Source organism: Nothoprocta perdicaria, unplaced genomic scaffold (assembly GCF_003342845.1).
Source record: "Nothoprocta perdicaria isolate Ctin4 unplaced genomic scaffold, notPer1 scaffold_366, whole genome shotgun sequence".
Lineage (NCBI taxonomy): Eukaryota > Metazoa > Chordata > Aves > Tinamiformes > Tinamidae > Nothoprocta > Nothoprocta perdicaria.
In genome coordinates, this window is record NW_020455606.1 from 86568 (window position 1) to 111749 (window position 25182).

A 25182-nucleotide genomic window follows, 5' to 3' on the forward strand; every position below is an offset into this window, starting at 1 on the left:
AACCTCCATATCCTTTGCAAGATTGGGATGTGTGTCACATTGTCCAGGGCTTCTTTGCTCCATATAAGGACTTTTACTGAAATATATGATCAATGGATAAAAGATGTATGTTTTCTCCAAGCAAGGTAGAAACAGAGAAACATTACACTGCGTGAGAAAAAGCCTCCCCCCATGTTATAGATAATTCCACAGCACTGAATCGCAAGAAAAATCCTTTCTATAGAGTTTTCTAATCTCTGTGGAATGGATAGAGAATTATGTCTTGCTGTGTAATTCCATAGCCTGATCTCTAGATTCCTCTCTTTTATTCTCTGTTTAATCTGACTGGTTTGAAAAATAATCTTTATATAAACTTTTTAATTTCAATTTTATTAAATTCTATAAGACTTCTTTTATACAGCTCTTCCCTTTCTGTGAATAAAAATCTCCCTTCTCCACTTTTTTTTTTTTTTTTTCATTTTGGGAAAGGGAAAAGCTATTTTTCAGGACCTCTCCACCATCCAAAAGAGAAAAGTATCTGCCTCTCCAGTTGCCTTGAGCTTGACTGGATAGAGCACCATTGGCTACGTGTGTGAGCATCCTGAATTGAACTGGGAAAGTGTTTTGAATTTCTTCGAAAATGGAAAAATGATTTGTATAACCTGGCTTTTTCTTATGTAATAGGCCTGCTGGCTGTGAGTAACCGATATCAGAGGGAGGGGCCTGGAACCTACYGCACATTTCCCAGAAAAAGCCTTTATTATATAGCTACACCTTTTCAAGCATATGGAAGGCACAGATGCTCTGTAAGCAAAATTTGTCCTGCAGTTCCTTTATCCTGGTGAGGATGGATGAGTTGGAGAAAGTCCAGCCAAATATTCAGAGCCCAGACTGAATTTATGAGGCTGGCAATAAGCAGGAAAGGTAAGCTGAATATACTTCATCTAGAGTTACCAAGAAAGTGAGCCCTACTGTTAATTTATACATAACCTTTGTAGAACACAGCTACACCACATAAAAAATGGGAAATTGCAGCAGAGATGGAAGATTCTCGTTTCTTTTAATTCTTGCCACCTTAAAGCTTTTGTCTTCAACAGGAGATACTGCTGTTATTGTGCTGAATATGAATGCGTGCTTAAGCATAAGTGACCCTTTTGAAAAAAGGTTGCAGATTCTGCTATAAGAAAATCTTCTTGTGTTCCTCTCCACCAGATGCTTATATCTGATCAGTTACACTACTGCATTTAAACCTAGAAAGTGATTAGATGGGGGAATGGGAACGCAGGATTGGTATATTAAGAATTAAGAAGGATTAGTATATTAAGAATTGGAACCAGCACTTTCAGTATATCCTAATAAAGCATGGGAAGTAACTGCCTCAGAACAAACAGAGCATAGGAGATGGGGATCTTGCATATCTAATGTATAGCCTGCATGTTTCCCATATGYTGAGGACAACTATAAAAGTTACAGAAATGTTCAATGATACATGGAAGATTTGATCCTAAAGACTTTGATAAAAGAAGATGGCTTGGAAACTGAGGCACCCTCCTAGGTCACTGGTTTAGGCCTATACCTATGTAGCAGTAGCTGCAACATATCCTTACATGACTGCATATGTAATCTGATGAATCTGCAATGGATTAACTGTCACCTTCGACCTCTTTTTTCCAGTGGTCATGTGGGAGAGGAAGTAGAGTTAATGCTTTTATTCCTATGGCTGTACAACTCAGGGGGAGATCAGATCTCACTTTCTTTATCCAAATCTAGTGAAGTCCTCTATGTTTAGGCACCCTGCCTATTCTTCAGTCACATGAGATCTATAGGCCCTGCTCTGTGCTCACTTCAGGAGCCTGGGATTAAAATGGGGACCTGGTTAATTTTTGAAACTACACAGCATTTTGCTTATTTATTTTAAAATTCAAAGTCAAGGGTCGTCCTAGGGAAGCTTATATAAGCTTTTATTTGTAAAAATCTGAAGCTTTCTTTACAAACCTTGTGAGTTCTCTTCAACCCCATTACTTCACGCTCTGGGATGAAGAAGTCAATCTACCTGCTTCTTTTASTTTCTATGTCTCTAAATCAGCATCTCCTCTGGGAAGCTGCTAACAAGCCACTTGCCTCCCCCTTGACCCTTTTTTCTTTACCACACTAGGAATTTCATGGTATATTTGCAGCAAATAGAAGAGTTCAGCTACACTTCTCAGCTGATCAGATAGGAAGGTGCTCTGAAAGAGGCAGCTTGCCCTGACTGTGCTCCCTTCTCCAGAGTGCTTGTGCAGAAGCTGATGCACAACTGACCCCAGCAAGCCACAGCAGAAAGTCACAAAGATAGAAGTGAACCCTGCTGTAAAAGTAAAGAAGGAACAACCCTTCTCCCTTGCAGAGAAAGAGAGAAAAGGGGAGGCAGAGAGARCACACAATATTTTCAGCAGCAGCTGGCTGTTATATCACACTGGGTAAATTGTGAAACTGCACTTTGAAATGACATCTTCATGATGAGTTTAAACTGCTGAAAGGAGTTGTCCTTTCTCCTCCTGTGCATCACACCAGCTGGATATTTCTGCTACCTAAGTAGCACCAGTAYTAACATTCATTTATCTATCCAGAAACTGGTCCCATTGAAAATTAACCCAAGCCTCTACCAGAAAAGAAGTTTCAGTGGATTCATTTKGCTAGACAAGCATCACTGAAGATCATGTCAAATGATACTTCTGTGGCTGCTGATGCATTTTTAAATGGCCTAAGCAATCACGAAATTTCTGGCTGAAAATAGTTAACTCACCTGAGCTCCCATGGAGAATGCATCCATCCCCTTGCAAAGCGTTTTCCTTTTTTTTTTTTTTTTTTTTTTTTTTTTTTTTTTTTTTTTTGTCAGGTGGAGGATTTCTTTTTTTTTTTTTTTTTTATTGTTTTTTGCTCTTACTATTTTTTTTTTTTTTTTTTTTTTACTTTTTTTTACTTTTACTTTACTATTTACTATTTGCTCTTACTATTGCTCCTGTAATTTCCCTCATTGTTCCCTCCCCTTCCACAAGCTCCTCTGAGTTAACCCCTTGAAGTCAGACAGGAGGAGATGGGTAACTTGACAGGCATTTGGAATTCATAAAATTAATATGTGCCCAGTGATAACACTCCACAGCAGATGAAAATACTGATGGATCTTTTTCTGCAATTGCAAGATGCAGAGCCATATGAAAGAGTGAGAGACACAATGGGATTTTACAGGTGGACAAGTCTCTTGGAGGTGAGGCTTATCCATATCTTYAAGTCTATTCCAAGCTAGTGTGAGATTCAGAATTGCTCTTCACACTTAGGCAGAGCCCACGTGATAAACTCTGCCCAAAAGTAAAATTTAATTGTGGGTTGATGGAAGACTGGAGAGAAGAAAACTGCTGTCTTCATTTGACAGAGTTTGACAGACAGGTTATGGGGCAAGACAGTGCAACAAGACAGACTTGTGGACAACTGCGTATGCTCCACTCAATAGCAAGGGAAAGTTTAACTAGAGAGGGAGACACACTGAGGGAGAAGCCTGGGTGGAAAAGACCAATAAAAGCATAAAGATATTTATGAAGGGGTAGAAGGCTTCCTTGAAGACTCTAGGAAGAGTGTGATCTGGCAGATAATTGCCACATAAGCTATAGCACCAGGACTGACACRGGTCTTAGTACTCCTTAGTCCATGGCATGTCCACATGTTTCTGTAAGACAGCAATGGGACAGACATTTCTCTGAATTTGCAGAGAAATTTGCAGCTACTAGTTTTAAGTAGCAGTGAGTTATGCAGCTCACACCATCTTAAATTCTACTTCTTTGGGTGATTCTTAGAAGAAATACTCCACAAAATAACTCAGTGCTTGCCCAAATGAAGTTAATGTGAGTTCTGTCTTAAGTGGGACCCCCAAATCCCCTAAATTTAGCTCATTTTGCCTTAGCAAAATTGCCTATTGTCAATGTAATTGACTATTACATTGCCTAGAAAATGAAAGAAAAGGATAAATAAAATAAAGTTACTTCTAAACTTGTGGAGTCAGGGCAAGACTTGTTTGTAACCTTGAGCAATATCACATTCATCTATTCAGTTTGCCAAAGTTCCTGCTCTCTTGCAATCTAAAACTCTTTTCCTCAATTTCTCTCAGATTCAGTTTCTCTTATTTCTTGTGTGAATGATTCAAAACAATCTATCATTTCCTTATAAACTAACTGCTATATCAAAAGAAAGGAAAAGAAAGAAAGAACACAAATCCATTCCAAAACAGAGTTTTTAGCAGATAATGCTTTTACATCTAAAAAAGTATAAATAAGCAACAGTCTGAAAATTGTATCCCACTTCCCCCTTGCAACCTGTCAGGGAAAGATTACTATACTGTGGCTCAGGGAAAGAAGTGAAAAAATGGGGAAAATGTGAGGGAAACAGTGCCTATTAAAACTAAATGTATGTGGAGCATAGCCTACAGTCCGTAAAGCACAGTCTAAAAAAAGAATGCAAGCTGTAAAGTCAACATCAGTTTTCTCTTTTATATCACAGGCTTTTCCCAGATTAAACAGCAGGGAATCTGCATAGGATCAGAAGTAGCCAGTTTGACATCTGTGCCATATCATTGTCCCTCTTCATCTCCAGAACATGTCAAGGAGCCTGGGCAAGACTGTTGGGGACACTGTGTTCTCAGTAGCACTAACAGCTTTATGAGTTTATTGGATAGGATTAAAGACTAAATGGCTACTATTTTAGCAAATGGACATGGAAAAGTTGCAATTAAAATATTAGGGTCTATTTTGCCCATGCACTGACTTTTTTTTTTTTTTTTTTTATCCCAGCATAGAAATAACAAAGTGTAATTCTTCTCTTGCAGATCAAGAGAAGCATTATGATCCTCAGTGTTAGTCTGCAAAAAATAACACAGACTAGAAGAGACTATGCAATGTATTTTGCCAAAGCAGATTCACATTATTGGAAGAGTAAACATTACAGACAGRCCAAGACTTTCTGAGAACTGATATTTTTACTAAAATTTCTAGAGACTTTTTTTTCTTAAAATTATGAAATGTAGTTCAAGTAGGATTTTTTGGGTGCAGTCATCAAGGGGTTTGCCYGATGATAACTGCTGTCTTTTAGGAAAAAAGGGGTTGCTGTGTTCTATGAAAAGAATTATTACTAAGCATCCTTCTGTCCTGTTTTGATCAGGTCCATTTTAAATGCCTCCTGAAACCCAGTTGTTTTCCTGCTTTCCCCTAAGAAAATAATTGTCCATGCTAGTCAGACAAAAGCTTTCAAAAACGTTTTTCTCCATCATGAAGATGATGAGACCATGCAACAAATGTTACTTCTAGGGAGATAAAAGCATTTAGTCCAGGTTCACTTGCCTGCTGGACTAATTTTCCTTGGGCATGGAATTGTAGTCATGAATTGGAGGTCAAAGCTCAAAATCCCTGTTCTAGAGCTCTGCTGAGTCCAGGCGGACTTCCCTTCTTTTCAGGTACTGTTTGCATGAGCAATGTGGCAAGCCAAAAGCTCTTTTGCAGGTACATGTTCTTGTTTGGCTTCAGTGTTTCTTCTCTAGTTTGTTGTACTGTGCATGACTGGAGGTCTTTGAAAAACTCGAGACTGTAGTGTTGGGACTCAAAAGTAATTTTACAGGGAACAGGATTTCGCTTGTTTTGTCTCTTTCCACAGATGGGAGGGAACAAACTAAGAGCTTGGGAGGTACAATGGGTGGAAGAGGGGATGAATTCCTGATGCATGTTCAAAAGTAGCTAAAGGTTTGAATCTTCAAATGTTGCATTTTCAATGTTTGAAACTGCTTTAACATCGAGGTATGGGACAATGGTATTTACAGCTGTACAATTTAAAGAGCCTCTCCCTTATTTGTGCATATTTTCTGTTGGGGGTTGTTCAATGGTGATTATTTTACATTCTTTCAAACTAGTGTTTACAGAGCTGAATTAATGTTTTGGGGGAAAGTACTTAATGGAAGTAAAATAGAAAGAGAAAGGGGCTCAGTGTTGTAAGCTTTCATTCCTACCTTGTCCCACATGAGCCCTTAATAACTCAAATYTGATTTGCCTTTGGTCTTCCAGCTCCAAAACATGTTTGCCTGAAAATTTTTGTTGGATATTCTTCGCATGTTTTGATAATGTGACTTATGAGATAACACTTCTACAAAGTTATATATAAATACATGTACAAACACACACATACATGTACACACGCTACATATAGACTTAGGAAATTATATGACACTGTACACCTCCATGCCTGTATGTGGCAGCAACCACAGTTAAGAAGGGGAGGTAGTTCAAAATAGCATGTACAGACCTTTATGGAGTTGTTATTAAACAGAATGTGGTCTTGCCATCCTGGCTGGTGGAAGTGTTTTATTTCTGTGGGATTGGTTCCAGGGGAGTTGCGTCTGAGGAAGGAGGATGCTAGGAAAGTGGGTGGATCTCAATGAGATAGGATCAAAATCTGACTGGGGACCTTGAAAAGAATCTGTGTTGGTTTGGAAAAGGACCTCAGAGTAGGAAATACATGATGCAGTAGGTCTTCTTGAGAAGATGAGAATACCTCATGTTCTACTATACAAACAAAAAGTCTTGTGAGGGCCTGTGGCTACCATGCCGCAAATCCCAGACCACTGTGACAGATTCAATGTCAGGCAKTATCACACTGGTGGGATTTTCCAGTTTAGGACAGAATGAGTTTTCCTGTTATGCTGGAACAGCATTTTACAGATGGTGCTTATAAGAATCATTCAGGTATTGGTAACATGCAGACAAAAAGTTTCTTAGCAAAAGTTTCACGACAGCAGGTTTGGACAAGACACCAAGAAGAAGCTAATGCTGTGGTGGCACAGGCACTGGCCATAAGTAACAAGACTTTGGTTTCAAATTTCATTTTAAATTGTTGATTCTCAGCATACTGYCCTCCTAGTAGTTCGTGAAGAATCAGTTGATCTAGAGGAAAAGGGGTACTTCTGGCACTTCCATCAGTTTTTTATCATCCACTTGTTCCTAAAAAAATGGAGGGCATTAGGTAAGATCCAGCAAAGCTCTTCTTAACATAGCTTTGGACATGAAAGAAACGTATTGCCTTGCGAGGGTACTTGCTTGCACTTTTCCATGCTAATTAGTACAGGAGCTAAGCAATGTCATTTGTCCACCTTAAGACATATTTCACAGTTAGGGATCTTTAGCTGATCTGTACTCTCCATGTTCTGTTGTAAGTTGATCTGATTTCTCCCACTGTATGTCCCTTTGCTATTGAATAGTTTCCCAGACATCTCCAGTGGGTATGTCTGCATAATTATGTTTTCATAATTTATTTGTGACTTACCTTTAACTTCTTCAATTATTTTTCCTCTTTCTTCAGTCACCTAATGGTTTTCCTGTTTTTTTTTTTTCCAAATAACCTCTAGTTTGTCACTGTTTTTCCTGAAATGTAGCATCCTGAATTGAATAAGTTATTCCACATATGTTTAAGACTTGAGCCTTTGGGAAAAGAATATRCCTCTGAACCTTGAAGTAATAACTCAGTTTAGTAAAATTTGCCCTTTTTTTTTTCATTTCACATTACGCCACAAAGATGCTGTTTGGCTGCTGAGTGCTTCACCTACAACTCTCTTTTACCTTCATAATAATTCAGATTTATCTAAGCATGTCTCCTCTGAATTTTTTTCCCTACATAAACTAATTGAATAGCCTCAACATCAAACTCATTCTGTGGTGTGTTCTACAGTTTCTTATCTGCACTGTCTTCTTATTTTTATGTTTAGATGGCAGCTCTACCAGATGTTTCTCTCATGTTGCTTTCCTATAAGATTTCCTATGTTACCTTATTCTGCAAGAGATTAATGATAAATAAGTAATAAGTAAATAGAAAGGGCTAAAAACAATTCTTGCTGATCTTACACAGGCTCCATACATAGCCAGTTGTCAGGGCTACTTCCATGCAGTCCTTCAGGAAGCCTCTCTGTGACACAGAAACTGCAAATTAAGCTTGAGCCTAAGATTCTGTAACATGCTTGGTCATAATCCAACCATCTCACAAGTCCCATTTCCTTTCACAGCCCATTTTGCTCAAGTGTACTATAGAAATTTAAGGAGAAGAAAAGCAGATGATTTTTTTGGCAAGGATATTCTTCATAAACCTTCCATTACTGCCTTTTACACTTATTTCTATTGGGAAAAAGCTAAATTCTTCTAACCTGAGTTTGTATGACTTTAATTCTGAATGCCTCCTAATAGGTCTTGTTTTTTTGCCATTTGATCTTCAGATTAAGTAAATAGCCATTTAGTGAACAGCCATATATTAGCAGCTTTTAGATGGCTTGTTCATATAAAAATGGATAATTCTCATTCTCATTTTTCTACATTCCATTTCCTTTATAAATTAACTATTGGAATGTTTTCATGATATTTAGTCCTTTAAATCAGACGCAGACCTTTGAGTTGGCTGGATATGCTTCAATAACAGATCTTATTGCAGAGCTCAGAATACTTGTACAACCATTGCACCAAAACTGAGGTGTGAGCCAAACGCTCATCTTACAGAATCGCACAGAATCACAGAATGGTTGAGGTTGGAAGGGACCTCTAGAGAACATCTAGTCCAACCTTCCTGCTCCAGCAGGGACACCCAGAGCATGGGGCACAGGGCGACATCCAGGCCACCCTGAATACTCAGTACTCAAATCAATAGYAGGTTTGGCTGCATCTGGCTTCATGAGCTAGTGCACTATTTCCAAGAGGGTCTGCTATATTGTCTTTATCTCTGTGTGGCTAGAACTGAGTTTAGTGACTCTCAGAAAGCTGGTGGAGGGGGAAATGTGACTTAAAATACATGCAATCTGATTGAGAAYGATCTACTAAACACTTGCAGATGTGTGATTTTACAAAGGTCCTAAGGTGTGTTTGTGTGTCCGAGTGCACACGCCAAGATTGGTCTGCCCTGTTTGCCAAGGCACAATAAGAGCATATGATTTATGGTCTAGATCAATTGCCTTGACAAATAAAGCCAAAGAAAGCCAGACAAAATTTTTTCAATTACGTGAATTAAGATCAAAAATATTTTTGTCTATTTGACAAAATAGACAGTTAATGCTGAGGTCCTGATTTGACCCAGAAATATCAATTATTGGTTTCCAAGGTTGACAAAACTGTTTTAAGACCTGTGCCCATGTTAATGTGGCCATGGATGACAGTGCTTGTTATGACTGTATTTTTAATTATTTCTTCTTAATCATACCTTTATTAGTATTGGACTAAATTGGTAAAGAGGGATCTTTATTGTCTCAGCCATGGCTTGTACATTTTGGCTACAAAACACACAGCTCTAAATAGTATTTAAATATTTGGGTCAGTGGAAGAGAGCAAAGTTATTTTTGTGAATGCATGATTCAGTGTGTGTCTCTACTTCAAACTACTTGAATTAATTGATTTTGTCCATAGGTTTAGCAATATRCAGATTTTTAGTCTGAAAGAATTTGCTAACCCCAAAAAAGTTACTTTTTTTTTTCCCTGGCATTTCTTTATAGTTATCCAGGAATCTATCTCCCAAGTGTTTTATCCTCCCAGCCAAATCATGACTAAGCCTGTGAGCCATAGCACGGCCTCCCAAATCTTTATCCTTAGTCATATCAATTTCACCTCTTTCTTATTTTTTTCACTTCTTTATATTTTACTAATCTTAAAATAAGTCTTAAAATTCTGCTTTGACAATTAAATATCATTGTCAGAGTTTATCTTTTGATGGGATTAGAATTTTATAGATAACTGCCTGCATTGATTAATTGAATATCATAAAACTGTCAATTAGATGAGAGTAAGACTAAGTTTTACTTGAAGATACAAGGAAAAAGACTTTATTTATTTGTTTATATATTTATTTAGTGATGGTGACTTCTCCAAGTTTGTACTCTCGTTGAGATTTTTAATGACCCTATTCTTCTCATAGTATTTCCTTAAATGCATTAATTCAGAATGTGCTCAGAGTTGAAAATCCTGGGTTAAATGATCTCTATTCTACTACTTTGAGTAGAAGCTGATGAGCCTGGTGTAATATGAAATAAGTGATTCCAACCAACTCCACAAGCTATTTAGCAGAAAAGCAATCCTCTGGTTCAAAACACTTTCAGAATTTGTTTTTCAAAGACTCATATGTGGGCTTTTGCAGGCTGATCTGACTTTCTAGAGGAATGTGCATGTCTTAGTGKTGGTGTAAATTCTGGGAAGTTCTTATTCTGCAAAAAAACATTTTCTTGTGTATAGGTAGCCAAGTCTGTGCTGCTTGGATAGGATGAGAGATGTATGTTTTAGAATGGCAGTTCAATGTGACTTTATTTGCACTACAAAGGTTTGAAATTTAAACCTTGAGGGGGTATCTTGAAATTGTCAGACAGAGTCCAGGCTTAGAGTTTTCTTGACAGAGGTTCAATATCTTCATTACTGCAAAATTCACACATACTAAAGTATGTGGCACCAGCTCAATGCAGATTTTATTAATAAAAATGGAAGCAGAGGAAGCAGAAACACCAGCAGCCATCCCAAACCGTCTTTGCTCTCTATGTGTGGCTTCCTACRCATATTTATATATGCCTGTATTTTTACAGGTAGGATTACTCTTTCTGCTCCAAGGGTGGGGATACACATGGAAATGGTCTGGAATAACTAGTTTCCCAGTTTGTGCTTTCAGCATTAAAGAGCAATCCAGTTGTTCTTCCTGATAACTCCAAGGCAGATATGGCCAGTTGAATGTGCATGTACGTGAGCATGCTTATGTGTCCCCTTGTACCTGCAGGTGACTAACCTTATAAAATTTTCTGGTGTATCTTGTATCCTACTCTGAGTTTCAGCAGCCCCTCTGTGGGCCTCATTTCATTTCCCTCAGCTCACAATCTGGCTGTCATGACTCACTCTGGCTTTGATGTAGACTCCATCTGCTTTTTCATCCAGTCTCATCCAATTTTTTTGTAACACACCATAGGAGAAATGCAGTACTGGAGCAGAGCACATCTCTGTATTCCCCTACGTGGGGGTAGGGAATGTATATTGACTCCACCCYCAGAGTTTCTCCCCCTCTTATCTTTCTCATTGCAACCATTTGACTGAGCTAAAAATGTGGTGGAATTAAGTCCATACATGCTATTAATAAGATAGGAGCAAAGAAACTTGGAGAAAATTGGCCTTCTGTGAAGAAGTGCGGCCAGATCAGTGTTGCCACTGACTGGAATACATTATGCATTTATGTATATTTAAAAAAAAAAATGCCCTTTATCCCCTTCTTACACAAAGGCATATCACAGTAACTTGAAAAAAAAAAAAAACAGAAGTGATTTTGTCTCTTCTCCACAAGCAGAAGGGAAGGTGATACAAAGATAACAAGGAGRCTGTCCATGTGAATAAAACACAGCCCTCTGGTAGCTGGAGGCATCTGGTGTGGATGAGATGCTTCCCTCCAGACTGCTACTGTCTGCTCACAAGGACAGGGTTACCCTTGGATGAATGAAGATCACTTTGGTTAACAAGGAAGAAATTTCCCCCATAAGCTTAAACAGAGGGATCGTGTCAGGGAGAGTATAGAATAGGCCAATGAAACATGGGGAACAAAAGCAAGTATCACCCTCTCCAAGAAGAGAGCTAGGGAGACTTCCCCCTCCATCACTTTGTCACAGACTCCCTCCATGAMTGAAAATCACCTGAGAGAATTTAATGTAAAGTCAGTCCTTGGAATTAAAGCCTGGACAGTTTTCTAGCAAGACCATGTTAGAGGCAACTGATTTGCTTCTAAGAGAGCTTATGGAAAACCAGCTGTTACGATGGAACAGCCACTTTAACTCACATTAAACTTTGCAAACATCAGCACAGGGCATGTGGTCCACCAACCAGGGGTATATTAAGAACATATTCTTAGTGCCTAGATTCCTTTCCTGATGCTGATAAGTAGAAGCATACTCAACAAACTGTTGAGACTGTATATAAACATCTAGATGCACAAAAACTATGATAGAAAGAGATGTACAATAGTGGAAAATTGCAGAATACACAGCATTTGATTTAACCTATTTACTGACAAACCCACAAGGAGAGTGTATTAAATAAAACAGCATCTTGTCTTTGGATAATAAGGTTTCACATGCATGACATGAACTAAGGAAAAATGCCTTTTCAAGACAGAGATCAAGATATGCTCCAGATCTAGAACTGGAATATAGATGTTGCAGACAAAGGTAGAAGTCTCTGCTCTTAGCCACAATYGAGACAAGCTGGCAAAAATGATAGATTTCTTAGATCAGAGGTATGCAAAAATTTGTGGAAAGTAGGAAGTATAGAATTATCAGTAAAGACCAAGCGTTTTAGAGAGAAACCTGTTACAAAAGTGTGGAGAATGAGGCTTCTCTGATATATGACCTGGTGATCTGTTAACACTCCCTCATTTTTTTTTTCTTTTTTTTTTTTTGAGTTCGTATATTTTAAGACTTTATGTTTGTACAAATTGTGAACAGTGATTCAGAGAGACAAACACAGATACTTGAAATACTGGTGCAAGCATGCAATTTTACCTTCTAACACTGAGAATCTCCCTGGTTAAACTTTTCCCATGTTGTTCTAAAGTGCCATAAGCGATGGGAAGCCAAAAAGGCTTTCCTTCCTTCCAGTGTTTTTCTTAAAAGTCTTGCCTGTGTGCAAGACATGAGACATGAACCAAATAACTTTTCCTTCTGACTGTTTTTAGGCAACAGCTCAGCTAAATGACAGAGGACAAGCTCCCAATTGCCTCCCTACTTAAGAAAATCCCAGAGTAGAAATTAAGAAAGAGATGAAATATTCTACATGGGAATGCTTCTGGGGGTGAAAGGTAAGAACTAGTTAAAAGGATCGGCCGTGACAAGGGTGTGATTGCAAGCAGAAGCATCAATTATGTTTCAATATCCTTCAATATGCTGAAGGCCTCGCAGTGTTTACACTGCTGTGTATAGGTCCACAAAGTCTGGAAGGAAGACACCAATGGCAAATGAAAAGAGCTGCTCTCCTGCTTTCCACATGCCAGATTGGCCAAGAGCCTCTGGCTTGTGTCCAGTGTCCATGTCTTCTTATTTTTCCTTCTGCCACATTATGTATATAGTGGCAAAAATGAAAGCAAAGGCCTTAAAAATTATGAACTTGCTCTTGCCGCCATATAGTCCACATCTCACTCCTCCACATACTTTTATAGTCCAGGCAGCCTCATAGTGTTGGCACAGAAAATAGCAGAGAGATGGGGTCAATGTTACGCTCCTTCTCCCAGCTGAATCAATCCTCTATGGGATTTAAAGAGAGCATCCACATGCTCTTCTTTGAAGAGTGCACTTAACAAGGCTGGCTCAGCTGAAGAGTGCAATAGACTGCTCCTCTCACACCAGCTATAAGGGGACATCCTCATCATCATCTTCATCCTCATCCAGGTCCGTGGAGCGTAGGCTTAGATCCTTGAGGATGTCTGAGATGTTTTCAGCAACTGGCCCTGCCAATTCCATCTCTTCCAGGTCAGTATCAATGGCAGAGGTGGAGCACAGGCCTTCCCCCTCATCACATAAGTGTGAGGGCTGCGGGGAATGGGAATGGGGAGCCAGTGGGCTCTCTGCYCTCAAGTCTGCTGCTTGCTGTGATGCTGCCATGCAGTTGTTCTGCCGGTTCCACACTGGAGTGGCCTGGCCGACCTTCTCACTGCTGACTGAAGTTCGGTTGGTATCTCGGAAACTGGCAAGGGGTGGGCGGAGGCGAACGCCAGAGCGTGTGGAGCCCTCTATTGCCTTCTGAAGCTGTTGGAAGAGAAAAGGTTCAGAGAAAACAAACAAAAACTAATAATTGAACAAACAAACGAACAAAAACAGATGAAAGGGAATCCTACCCAACCATACCCAGCAGAAGTACTCTTCAGGATAAAGGGCTCACACACACAGAATCATAGCTGTACTGCCTGAGCCTGAGAAGGTCATATTTTACACAAGTGACTTTTATTTCACAGTAAATGACAAAATCCGTGGCACTTTCAGGGACAGYAATAACCACTTAGTTCTAAGATCCCTACCTCTATGAAAAGGATCAACCATCTAACATCTCTGTAAACAACATCTGCTGCCTTCTCTAAAATAACATTCTTCCAGTTCCTCTACTTAGCTACCAAAGGRTTGAATTAGAATGCGAGACTAGATTGAAAATATAGCAACAATAGCTATTTATATTACAAACTGGATCCTCAGCAGATGTGAACATTTTGTGGTAATCCACAGGATATTTAGAGCTAGAGAAGGGACAGACAGGAGGGTATTTACTTACCTCTTCCAAAGCCAACACTCCCCTCAGCTTTCCCATACTGGTTACATAGGCATGGCTGAGGCCCAGTAATGAGAACAGCGTATGTGTCTATGAGCAGAAATGTGAAAGACTTTTTCAGTACTTTGAAGGCAATAATATGATTCATAGTAGACCTAGGACACAGGATTTAAAAATGGGACACCCAGAGGCATATAGCTCTGCAGTCATCACACTAAGAAAAAACTACTTCTTTCATTCCTTTTTCTTAGTTAACAAATACTTGTCCTTCTGCTGTGTACCCATAGTTATGAGTGTGTTGATGAAACAGGGAACATTTTCAAGGTCATTCCCATCCTCCATCTGGCAAACGAGAGATTAACATACAACTAGCTGTGCATTTGAAGACTTGTACAGTTCATATTTCATTTTGGTGCTGGAAATAAGAACATCAGATAATAGTACATATTAATATACATATCTGTTTTCTAGAGGTAGTGATCACAGAATCAGGAACAAAAAGAGTCTGAAGGAAACTTCTGAGGGTCTTCTCATCCCAGGAATTTCAATCCATCTTTTCAAGCAAGGCACTATTAACCATGCCCATGTTATTCTTGGCATTTTGGGACTAATCTGTTCTTGATGTCAGAACCTTCTTAGACCATTTATTTCAGTGCTTTTATCACCACTACAAGATTTTTTTTTTCTTTTTTCCCCTGTTCCAGAGTGTTTCCAATTAAAATTTTAGGCTGTTACTCTTTATCCAGTGCAATGGGAACACTGAAGACAGGTTATTCCATTTCTCTTACAAAGCCTTCTTGAAAAGACAGATTATCATTCTGCTCATCAGTCTGAGCTTCTCCAACCTAAATATACCCTATTCTTTTACRCTTTCTTCATAAATCAAGCTTTCAAAGACTTTCAGCATTTTCAGTGCTCACGTATGGATCATTTCTAACTGATTTATCTCTTCTTTGAAGCTGCACAGCAGCTGGACTCTAGCTGTGGCCTTACATCAAGTGATTTTTTTGCTGTGGCCTTACATTAAGTGATTCTTGCTGTTTTTTAAACCTCACATGATGAGAATTGAAATTATACCTGGTGTACACTTGAACATGACATTTAACATCTCATATTAAAATGCCTCATATGATCTTCATGTATCATTTCTTATCACCCTATATTCTCAAAGATAACTGCTATCTTATTTTTAGRTTATAGTGAGTCCTTTAGAAAACCCCAAACTCATCTTTCTAACTTGTTCTTTTTTTGCCGAGGCTGAGATGTTGCTTCTTTGGTATCAGTAATTAATTAATTTTGTGAGAAGCATACTGATGGAAAGAGAAAAAGCACTGTACCCTTTTAATTCAGTGGGCAGCTTTCTCTCTGCATTGAGTAAATGTCCAATCATTTATTTTTCTTGATATGCCTAAATAATGACTGCTTTTTCACCAAGTTGTCCCCTTCTAGCTGTGCTCTGGTTCTTCCAGTTTTGTCCCTACCTGCTGTGCTTGTCTTCTAAGGTCGTCCTGAGCTGACTCTTAAAGTTGTATGACGTACCTTTCTCTTTGCTTATGCTTCAGATCAATGAAGAGCCTATGATTGAGGCCAGTTTCATGAAACTCTTGTCACAAACTGAAGCAGCTTACAGATTCCTGACAGAAACACTCTGAAAAATTAATGAGTACTCATTCCAGCGCTGCACACTGACAAACTAGTGTGTAAATCACAGTGTAAGGCCCCAGAAGAAGGGCATATAACTCTTCTGAAAAAAAAAGAAAAAAAAAAGGTGCCCAAGAGCTATTTTAATAAATGAACTCAAGCTTYTCATCAAGAAGCCTTTCATTTTCAAGGAGACTCCAGATATGTGTGGAGAATTACCAGTACAAAATAATTTCTGTAACAGGATATGGAAGCTGATGATGAGAAATATAACTGGATGTGGACAAGATAAGTCAGTGAAAGGTGAAGAAGAAGAAATAAGTCCTAGATTGGACTTGCAATGATTATCAGTAGAAAAAAAAAAAAAAACTGTGGGTGAGAAGGACATCTGCACCCACCTTGTGCAGAGAAGTTCTCTCCACCAGTTGGAAAGGGGAAGGATCTATTCGGCAGCTGTCAAAGCATACATCCTTGTCCAGCTCCTCCTGTTCCCAAGCATCTATCTGACACAGGAAGAAGATGAATCAGAGTAGTCAGCAATCTTCCTAGCTTGTGCACCCAAACCAGACCTCTAGCATACTCTTGTTAATGCTGCTTCCTTCCTATGTAGTTCACTCATCTGCCTTGCCCTCATCATCCTCCTCAGGATTCTTTCATTGCCAGATATTAAATCTTTATGATAATACATCAATTCCAATAGCTCAGTGGAGAGAAAGTCATCTAGGAAGTTAAAGCTTTTGCTCCTTCTTGTTTAAAGGGAACAACAAAACTTTCTGAGTACAAAATAATAGCCCCTTTATGCAAAGCATGAAGGCACAACATTGACCTATTGAAAGATTCAGGTGAGGAGTGACCTTTGGCATTTTCCAACCCAATACCCTCCTCACAGCAGGCCTAACTTCAAAGCTATATGGGCTACTCATAGCATTGCTCAAGCCATCCAGCAGAAATATTTCACCTTGCTTAGTGAAGCTTGCCTGCATTTTCTAAAAAAAAATGGTTTTCTAACTTGCCAGAAGAATTATAAATTATAGGAAATGAACAAAGGAAGGAACTGCTTGCGCTCAGTCCCTTTGTACATTCATTCTTACCTCTTCTGGACTCATTGATTCAACAACCTCCTCCAGCTCCTGCAGGAGAAAATACCGTTCAAGACAGAGAAATAGCCACAGTTACACATTGTATGCAAAAGAAAGAAGCATAGCCTCTCTTCAACCCCTCTGGTCCCCCTTTTGTTCCAGTGCATTAGTGAATGATTAGATTTTTTTTTCTACTTAAGCATTATAAGTGTACTTTATACTTGCTGTTCTTCCCTTGTCAGAGACGGATTATGGAACACTTTTGGAGCAATTTAGATGCCTAAACATAGGCATCTAGTTATGCTTTAGATTCTCTCATGGGAGATGAGATAGGTGTGTTATCAACCAACCCTGTGCAGATAGCTAAGATACATAAGGGCATTTAACATGGCACAAGGCAAAACTATATTTTCATTTTTATATGTTCAAAACTATTTGTCAAAGGGGCAAGAACTGCACTTTTTTTCCAGGTTAACCAATATGACATTCAGATTTTTCCTGGAAAAAAGATTCCTAGACTCATTTATGACAGTTGCCTTGACACCTGAGTAAAGTTGGCTCTATTTAGGAGCTTACATATTCCATATTAATCATGCCCTTTCTCCTTGGAGGGAGTTCCCCACTGAGCTTGACAGACTTCAGGACCATAAGCAAGTCAACCATTTGGCCAGATGCTGAATGGCTCTGTGTAGCAGGTTCTATTTCGATTGTATCCCTTCCCTCTTCAAGGTTTTTTAGGCTTTCCCCCTAACCTGCGCAGCCCTCTCCATTTCAGGTGGGCGGTTGTAATAGCACAAGAGTTGCTGGATCAGTTGTCTCAAACTCCGGAAAGTACCTGAAGGATGAAAACAAACATATGGATTGTAACAAGTAAGAGAAATACAGAGTCACATATCCATCTCCTTGCCCATGACAGACTGGGAAATGATAAGAAGGACATATAAAGAGGCTACTGGCACAGCAAAAGACTAAATACGAGAGAGAGGAATTAATATTTGAAAGAGGGTAACAAAGTCAGAATAATAGATGAGAAAAAAAGATTTTATCAAAATGCAGATTAAATGACAGGAAAACGGAGAGAAACTGCTGTGATCAGAGAGTTCTGCAGAATGTGGTTTGGGAAATGAGGATAGAGAGGATTTAGAATGACTTCAAAAACTAAACATATGAACAGTTTGAATACAAAGGGTCCAAAAGAGTATGAGTCCACAGGTTGTACCAGCAGCACAAGATGGGGATGAAAATGACTGCAGAATTATTCTCACAGACAGTGCGGACAGGATTTAGCAAAATGGGGGAGATAGGGTTTGCTGCTATTCTGAAGRGAAAGAATTATGTCTGTGGAGGAAGATGGGCCAGAAACAATCATATCTGTAAACCAAATGAAGGCAAGGAGAACCCTGTGAAGTCCCCTCTGTTCCATCCATTCTTGTACTTCTGCATCACTCAGTGCTAGTCTCACTTAAAATATCTCACAATGTCCTCATTTTGGTGTGATTATTTGTTAGGTTTTGCAAAGGGGGTGAATGGCTGCCCCACCATTCTACTGCTATAGCTAACACTGAGTGGGTTTTCCTGTGCCTTAAAGGCGTTGTGATACTTGAGTGATGTTCAGGAAACAAGCCTGTGCAAACATGCTATGTTACATGGTCTCTTTATCTTTGGTATCTTTGGATAGCTAAAAACACTAGCCACAGCCCTGTCTTTAATATTGACATTTAAGATTTCTCTACACCATTGTGCTTACTTCTTGTCTGCACAGTTCAAGACACATCAGAGAAAAGAAGCCCTTCATGAAATGTACATACCACAAAAATTAGAAATGCAGTATGAATACAGTCTTGAAACCAAACCTTTTATAAGCTGGGGTAGCACAGAGAACACATCAGTATTTGTCTGCCATATTTGTACAGCAGAATCAAAGAAGTGTCTATGCAAGGGAGTAGTTGTTCAATTTTGGAAGATGACTGAGAACAGATTAAGCTACTTAAAAAAGAATGTTTCTGGTTAGCTGTCAGACTATTCTCCCCAGGGAAATTCATTCAGGGGGTAAGGAAAGCAAGAGATAGGATTCTGCATCCATGCAGAATCTGTAGAATATGTCTGAATTATTATTGCAAAGAATGAAGTGGGTAGTGCTGACAAGGGAAGAGTAGCTTGAATGGGCCTACTTTTGCTATGCTGTTCAAGGGATCACTATCTGAGGACATTTCCAGATTAGCTCCTCTGATGTTGAGGTACATTAACAAAATGCATTTAATACAGGAACAGCAGAGAAAGCTGATGGTAACTAGGCTTTTCTTTCAGTCTCTGGGATACCAACACCTTGCACAGGCATGTTTGCACAGTAAATGTTAAAGCTTCTACAAGCTAGCCATGGTGATAGGCCTGGTGCATGCCAGAGGTCACCATACCTGAGGATTGCTGTGTCCCCATTGGTTCTGGACCTTGTTTAAGAGGACCTGTTGGGCCATTTGGTTCTTCTGGGCGACTGGGAGTAGGACTTGGGGGCTGAGGCAACTGTTATGGAAAGGAAACAAAATAAGGTCTATCCTGAATGTTAACCTCTCTCAATATCTTAATATTTCTTGAGCAATTTCTATTGTAGTCTATCCTCCCTCACCTCTGCTTTCTCATTGTCATCCTCATCTTCATCAACATAAGCAAAAGATTCATGCTTCAGCTTGGGCAGGGATGACCATGGTCCCTTGCTGTGCCCATCATAGGGTGCCTCAGCCAGCTTCTGCTGCATCTCTCTGTGGAGGTGGTGCCGCCGTTCCGGGCTGATATGTCTCTGAAGGAGAGTCTGCAGTTCAGATCGCTCCACAGATCCTAGAAGGATCATGGACTCTGCAAGGTACAGAGCAGAGAAGCCATTAAGCACCATCTGGAACATATTATCCCTCAAGATTTTGAAAATCCCCTTCTATACTCTGCTCCTTTGTCCATTCAAGCCCTTAAAAGTATGCTGACTCATACTGTGCCAAGTGGTAGAAGAGGCATTGACCAGCCTTGCTAACTACTGGTAGTACATTGTGGGGCTGTGGGAAACTAATAATTTCTGAGTTCCACCACTTCTAGAGCACCATGTCAAAAGCAGACTATTTAGTTATACAGGATTCCTCCCAGGTGCCAAAGTTCAGTCCACAAACTTCTCGCATATCTTTCTTGTCTTCTGTGTCTGCTTCACTGTTCATGTGCTAGCCAACCTTTCTGACCATCTAAAACACCCTTTTGTCACACATGACCATCAGGGGGATTTTTAGGATCATTAGTGGGTCACACTGTCCCCTTCAAATAATGAAAATTGAGAGCTAGTTTCTTTGATTCTTTAAGTCTTCAGAAATGACTCTTCTATTCACATAGCTTACCTGGTGAGTCCACCAAAGGCAAAGTCTTTACAGTCGTGCTTTGAAGTAGACTTTTCAAGTCCCGGTATTTACAGTTGGAACTGACAAATTTCACATCTTGAACCATAATATCCTCAACAAAGATATTATACTTGCTGTGAATTTATGCACAATAATGAGAAGAGTTAGCATATTAAAAGAGTCCAGTAGATAAATTCGCTAAATAAACATATAAATTGAATATTTATTTTAAAAATATTCTCTATAGTTGGTTAATAATTTTCTGTGAGAGTATGCAAAGAAGACTGCTTAATGTGATCAACATAAAATAACTGTATTTTCATTACAATTCCATTCCATTCCATTGACCCTTACCAAGAAAATGCACACACATATCTAGTATATATATAAACATAGATGTGTGTGAATTACTGAATTTTCTTTTAAACCAGCTATCCAAATAAAATGATATTTCAACTTTTTGGAGGAAAAAAAAAAATGCAATAGAAATGAGACATATGTTTTATTTAACTGAAGCAGTTTGATCATCACAAAGTCAATAAAGTTGCAGATGATTCAGACCTGTCCTTTCAGCCAAAAAAAAAAAAAAATCCATTTCTATGTATGAAACCTTGTTCTACTCTACCTCTTGTTTATTTCTCATTCTCGTTTTATTCTTTTAATTTAATTCTTAGCCCCTTCTCCTCCCATGGTATCATTGTCTCCTGTTTTATTTCTCCACCACTCCCCACCTCCACACCTCTACCTCTGTTGTACTGCACCTTATGTGATTCCAGCCTAGGTCTGGCAGGTAGGGCAATTTCTTCACCTGGATGATGCTGTCATAGAGGCTGGGCTGCAGACTCTGGGCCACCATGTTGGCAAGAATGACAGCCACCATCATGGGGAGGATGTGAGAGATCTGACCTGTCAGCTCAAAGCAGATTACAGCAGTGGAAACCGTGTGGCTTACTGCTCCTGTCAGAGCTGCTGCGCCTTTCCAAGGTAAGGTGGAAGAGGTATAAAGAGAGAAAAGGAGAGAGTGTCATATAGAAACAGAATGTTATGTCAACCGGGAGAGTCACAGGAATAGGAACAGATGAAGAAAGATGTGGGGACTCACCGATGACAGCGTACCCTCCAGGTAAGATTCTATAAACAATACCATCAAAGAGAATCCCGTCGGGAAAGAGTGATGCCATGATTTCCCCAATAAGACGACCAAATGCAGCACCTGGAAAACATCACCAGGGATTATGGAATTAGCATCAAAGGAATACTGTGCTGCACATCTGTGCTAGAAAAGCACTAGCATATTTTCTAAAATAAGCAAAAACAAACCTTACATTAAAATGACACTAGGGGCTAAAAAGTAGTGATCAGTTGTAAGAGAAGCTGCTCTCCGTAACGAGAAAAGCCTGCATAAATATTGTTGTAACCCCCCATATTTCTCCACTTAGGTACRCCAGTCACAGAAGTATTTGTGATCCCAGGGATGAAGAAGAATCTTTTTTAACATATTAGAATTTTTTGAATGTTTTGTGTAACGTCAATCCAAACTACAGATAAGGCTCTCCATGCGCTCAGTTTATGAAAGTCTGTACATTAAAATCACTGATTCAAAGATGGCATTAGGTAGAAAAGGACCTCTGGAGGTCTCTGATCTGACTGTTTGAAATCAGGCAACCCGATCTTTGTCCAGACAAGCTTTGAAAGTCTCCAAGGATGAAGATGCCCCAAGGATGATTTCTAAGCACCCYAGCCTTCTTCATGCTGAACAAGCCCAGTCCCCTCAGCCTGTCCTTGTTTGTTAAGTGTTTTAGTTCTCCAGCTGTCTCAGTGTCACTTCACCACTCCGGCACTTGGTCAACTCCTGTTATACTGAGGCACCTGAAATGGCAGAGTATTCCAGAATGGTATCCCAAGGGTTGAACAGAGGGCAATGGCAGCTTCCCTTGCCTTTYTGGCTGTTCTTTTTCTGATATAGCCCACTTTGTGGTTATCTCTCATGCAAAGGCACTCTACTGACTCATGTTCAATTGCTGCTTAAAAGAACCCACAGGTTCTGAACACAGTGGATTTCACTTGATTTATGGATCCTTAATTCCATGAGCTTGTGTTCTTATACTTTAATCTGAAATAGCTTTTATTCCTTAACTACAGAATCAGTATCTTTTTTTTTTTTTATCTTGAAATTAAAAATAATTAAAAATCAATAAATTGCCATATGTCAACATATTACACACAGAAGTAATAAGTGGTGGAATACATCGTTGCTACTAGTTTTGAGCTCATCTCCTAGCTGGTTGTCAAGTGGGAAAGGAGCATCTATTACTAATTGTGTTACTAATTGTGTAGTTATGAGAGTTCCTTTGTAGGTGAAGAGGCAGGGAGATGAGAAGGTTGTGAGTTAGCATGCTTCCCCCAACTTGGATTTCACTATGTAAAAGGAAAGGGATTTCCTCAGCATTTGAACCCTATTGTCTGGGATACAGGACAGAAGCAGGGGCTCAGAGGCTGGCATTAGGACTTTTAAGAGAAACATAGACACAAAGTGGTAACCAGACTCCTCATCCTCTTGAAGAATCCTACTGTCCARTAACTCCATCTGTTAGACATATATACTGCAACATAAATTCAAACTCACCCAGAACAAAAACAGGCATGAAACCTCCACAGGGGATTGGCATGGTGGTGGCAATGACAGACATCCAGAACTAGAACAGAGGTAGAGGGTGTGATTGTTAGTGAGCAGCGATAGTATTTCCTGCAGTCTCACTCTACTGCCCAGCCTATGAATCTATAAAGATACATTTTCTTAGGGATTTGGCAGCTAAAGAAGAAAGCGAAGAGCAAAGGGACTGTGGGGAGTGAAGGGATCTAGAAAAACCTCCAGCAACACACCAGCAGAGAGGCAGAGGATTTAAGGGTGACTACAATGATGGTAGTGAAGCCAAGTCACAAGGGGAGATAAATCAACATGGAGATTTCCTTTACCTAGGAATTGGGAAGGTGAGATTTCCCAACAGCTTTGTTTTTCATAGAATAGTCTTTTCAAAATTTCACAGACTTACAGAAAGATTTAGGTAGGAAAGGATCTCTGGAGGTCTCTCCTCCAACTCCCTGCTTCCGGGAGAGCTAACTGAAAACTTGGATCATGTTGCTCAGGGCTTTGTCTGGGTGACTTCTGAACATCTCCAAGGGCTTGAGTCAGAGCTAAACCACTTTCAGGGAAGATTTTTTTTTTCAGATAACCCAGTGGGATAACTTTCCTTTGTTACAGCTTGTGTACATTGCCTCCTGTCTTACTACTGTGTTGGGTACAATGATAAAAATCTCATACGGTAATGTTGAAGACCCTGCTGAATCCTGTATAGGTAATTTAGCCCAGAACAGGTTGTTTTCTAGAGACAGGAGCCTAACCTCACATACACTGCAAAGCCAATAAGCTCAGCTCWTTTCAAACAATGGAGCAAGCAGTTTTCATAGTCAAGGAATCAACAGTGAATGCTATTATTTCGATAGTTTGTACAAAGGAGTGTATTGGTAAGATCTCCTGTACAATACTACAGTATGTAGGGAAGAGGAAACCGTAGTCAAGCACATTAAGAACAATACTCTCAGGTTTCCCTTATAGAAGTAAAAAGTTGTATGCTTTTCAAATGGGGCAATGCCTTCCTGCTGTCCAAGGTTCACTTTTGGGGAGGAGATGCCTCTGCAGAAACATTTGTAGCTGTACACAGATGAGATGCAAATTTCATTAGAGAGTCACTTTAGTGAGAGGAAATACAGTCAAGAGAGCTTTTCTAGAGAATTTCCTTTATAGCTGGCATAAAAGGGAAAAAAAAAAAAAAAAAAAAAAAAAAAAAGACTGCTTGCCCTTTAGTAAAGTCCCCTGTCTGCAAAGATAACAAAGAACAAGTAGAACATGTCTCAGCCCCTGATCAAGAGACATGCTGGGGCAGTGGACTGGACTATCTATTTGATATTGGTTATTACTCTTCTATCCAAAAGCCATTTGATCTTAGGAGAGAAGTTCCTGGTTGCCTGTAAAGTCCATGAAGCTCTAAAAGGGGAACATTGCCAACTGAGCATCTTCTATTCCTGTGCCAAACCTAAGCCAGATACCTCTGCGAACTGGGACTATAGTGCAGTGGAGAATCATGCCAAGTCTTTGCCCAGAGTCAAAACAGATGGTTCTTTTTTTATATGATCTATCTCAGCCCAAATATATTCAGAAAAAAGAATGGCTTGGAGCAACTATCTGGTCATTTGACAAAGCATTAGTAATTTTCTAGTGACAGCAATAACATATGGGACAAGGCCAACAAACATTTTCAAATACAGATCTTCTAATGGAAAATAGATGAAATCAGGATATATAGATCCTGTAATCCATCCTCCTTTCATTCAGATAAGTAAGATCATATCTTCTCAGTGCACTATAATCAGCTATCATTAAAAACAAAACCTTCAACTGTCTGAAATTTGCTACTCTTTTTTTTTTTTTTTTACTTTAGATGGAATCAGGTGTGTCAATCAGACATTAAGTGCCGATCTATCAAATGTTTGATCAATGTTACCAAGTTGTCTCTGCACTTTCACTCCTTCATAACAAAATAATTCACCATTTCTGTGCTATTCATCTCTTTTTCCTCTTTATTTTTTTACTCTTAGGAAAACTTTTCCTGCTACTTGTATTTTGAACACTGGAATATAATGTTTTTTCCTTCCTTCCTTCCTTCCTTCCTTCCTTCCTTCCTTCCTTCCTTCCTTCCTTCCTTCCTTCCTTCCTTCCTTCCTTCCTTCCTTCCTTCCTTC

The 25182-nt window shown here is 39.4% G+C and overlaps 2 protein-coding genes across 3 annotated transcripts in view; one reads left to right on the forward strand and one right to left on the reverse strand.

The window, feature by feature from the left end:
• FAM131B (family with sequence similarity 131 member B) overlaps window positions 1-4781 on the forward strand; it is a 48319-nt gene extending 43538 nt beyond the window's left edge. The window contains exon 8 of one of the 2 annotated variants that reach the window (XR_003250267.1): window positions 4510-4781. The gene's annotated coding sequence lies outside the window, so the exon portion shown is untranslated. Of the gene's footprint in view, window positions 1-663; window positions 2812-4509 lie in introns of those variants that run through there. The other variant, XR_003250266.1, reaches the window with a different exon arrangement.
• An 8597-nt stretch (window positions 4782-13378) lies between these two features.
• Window positions 13379-25182, reverse strand: part of CLCN1 (chloride voltage-gated channel 1) — a 38042-nt gene continuing 26238 nt past the window's right edge. Inside the window, exons 13-23 of the mRNA XM_026044455.1 lie at window positions 23009-23078; window positions 21485-21595; window positions 21144-21357; window positions 20383-20516; window positions 19635-19861; window positions 19426-19531; window positions 17764-17846; window positions 17024-17062; window positions 16331-16435; window positions 14295-14381; window positions 13379-13777 (exon numbers count right to left, since the gene is read on the reverse strand). Coding sequence (XP_025900240.1) covers window positions 13379-13777; window positions 14295-14381; window positions 16331-16435; window positions 17024-17062; window positions 17764-17846; window positions 19426-19531; window positions 19635-19861; window positions 20383-20516; window positions 21144-21357; window positions 21485-21595; window positions 23009-23078 — 1575 coding nt within the window. The remainder of the gene's footprint in view (window positions 13778-14294; window positions 14382-16330; window positions 16436-17023; window positions 17063-17763; window positions 17847-19425; window positions 19532-19634; window positions 19862-20382; window positions 20517-21143; window positions 21358-21484; window positions 21596-23008; window positions 23079-25182) is intronic.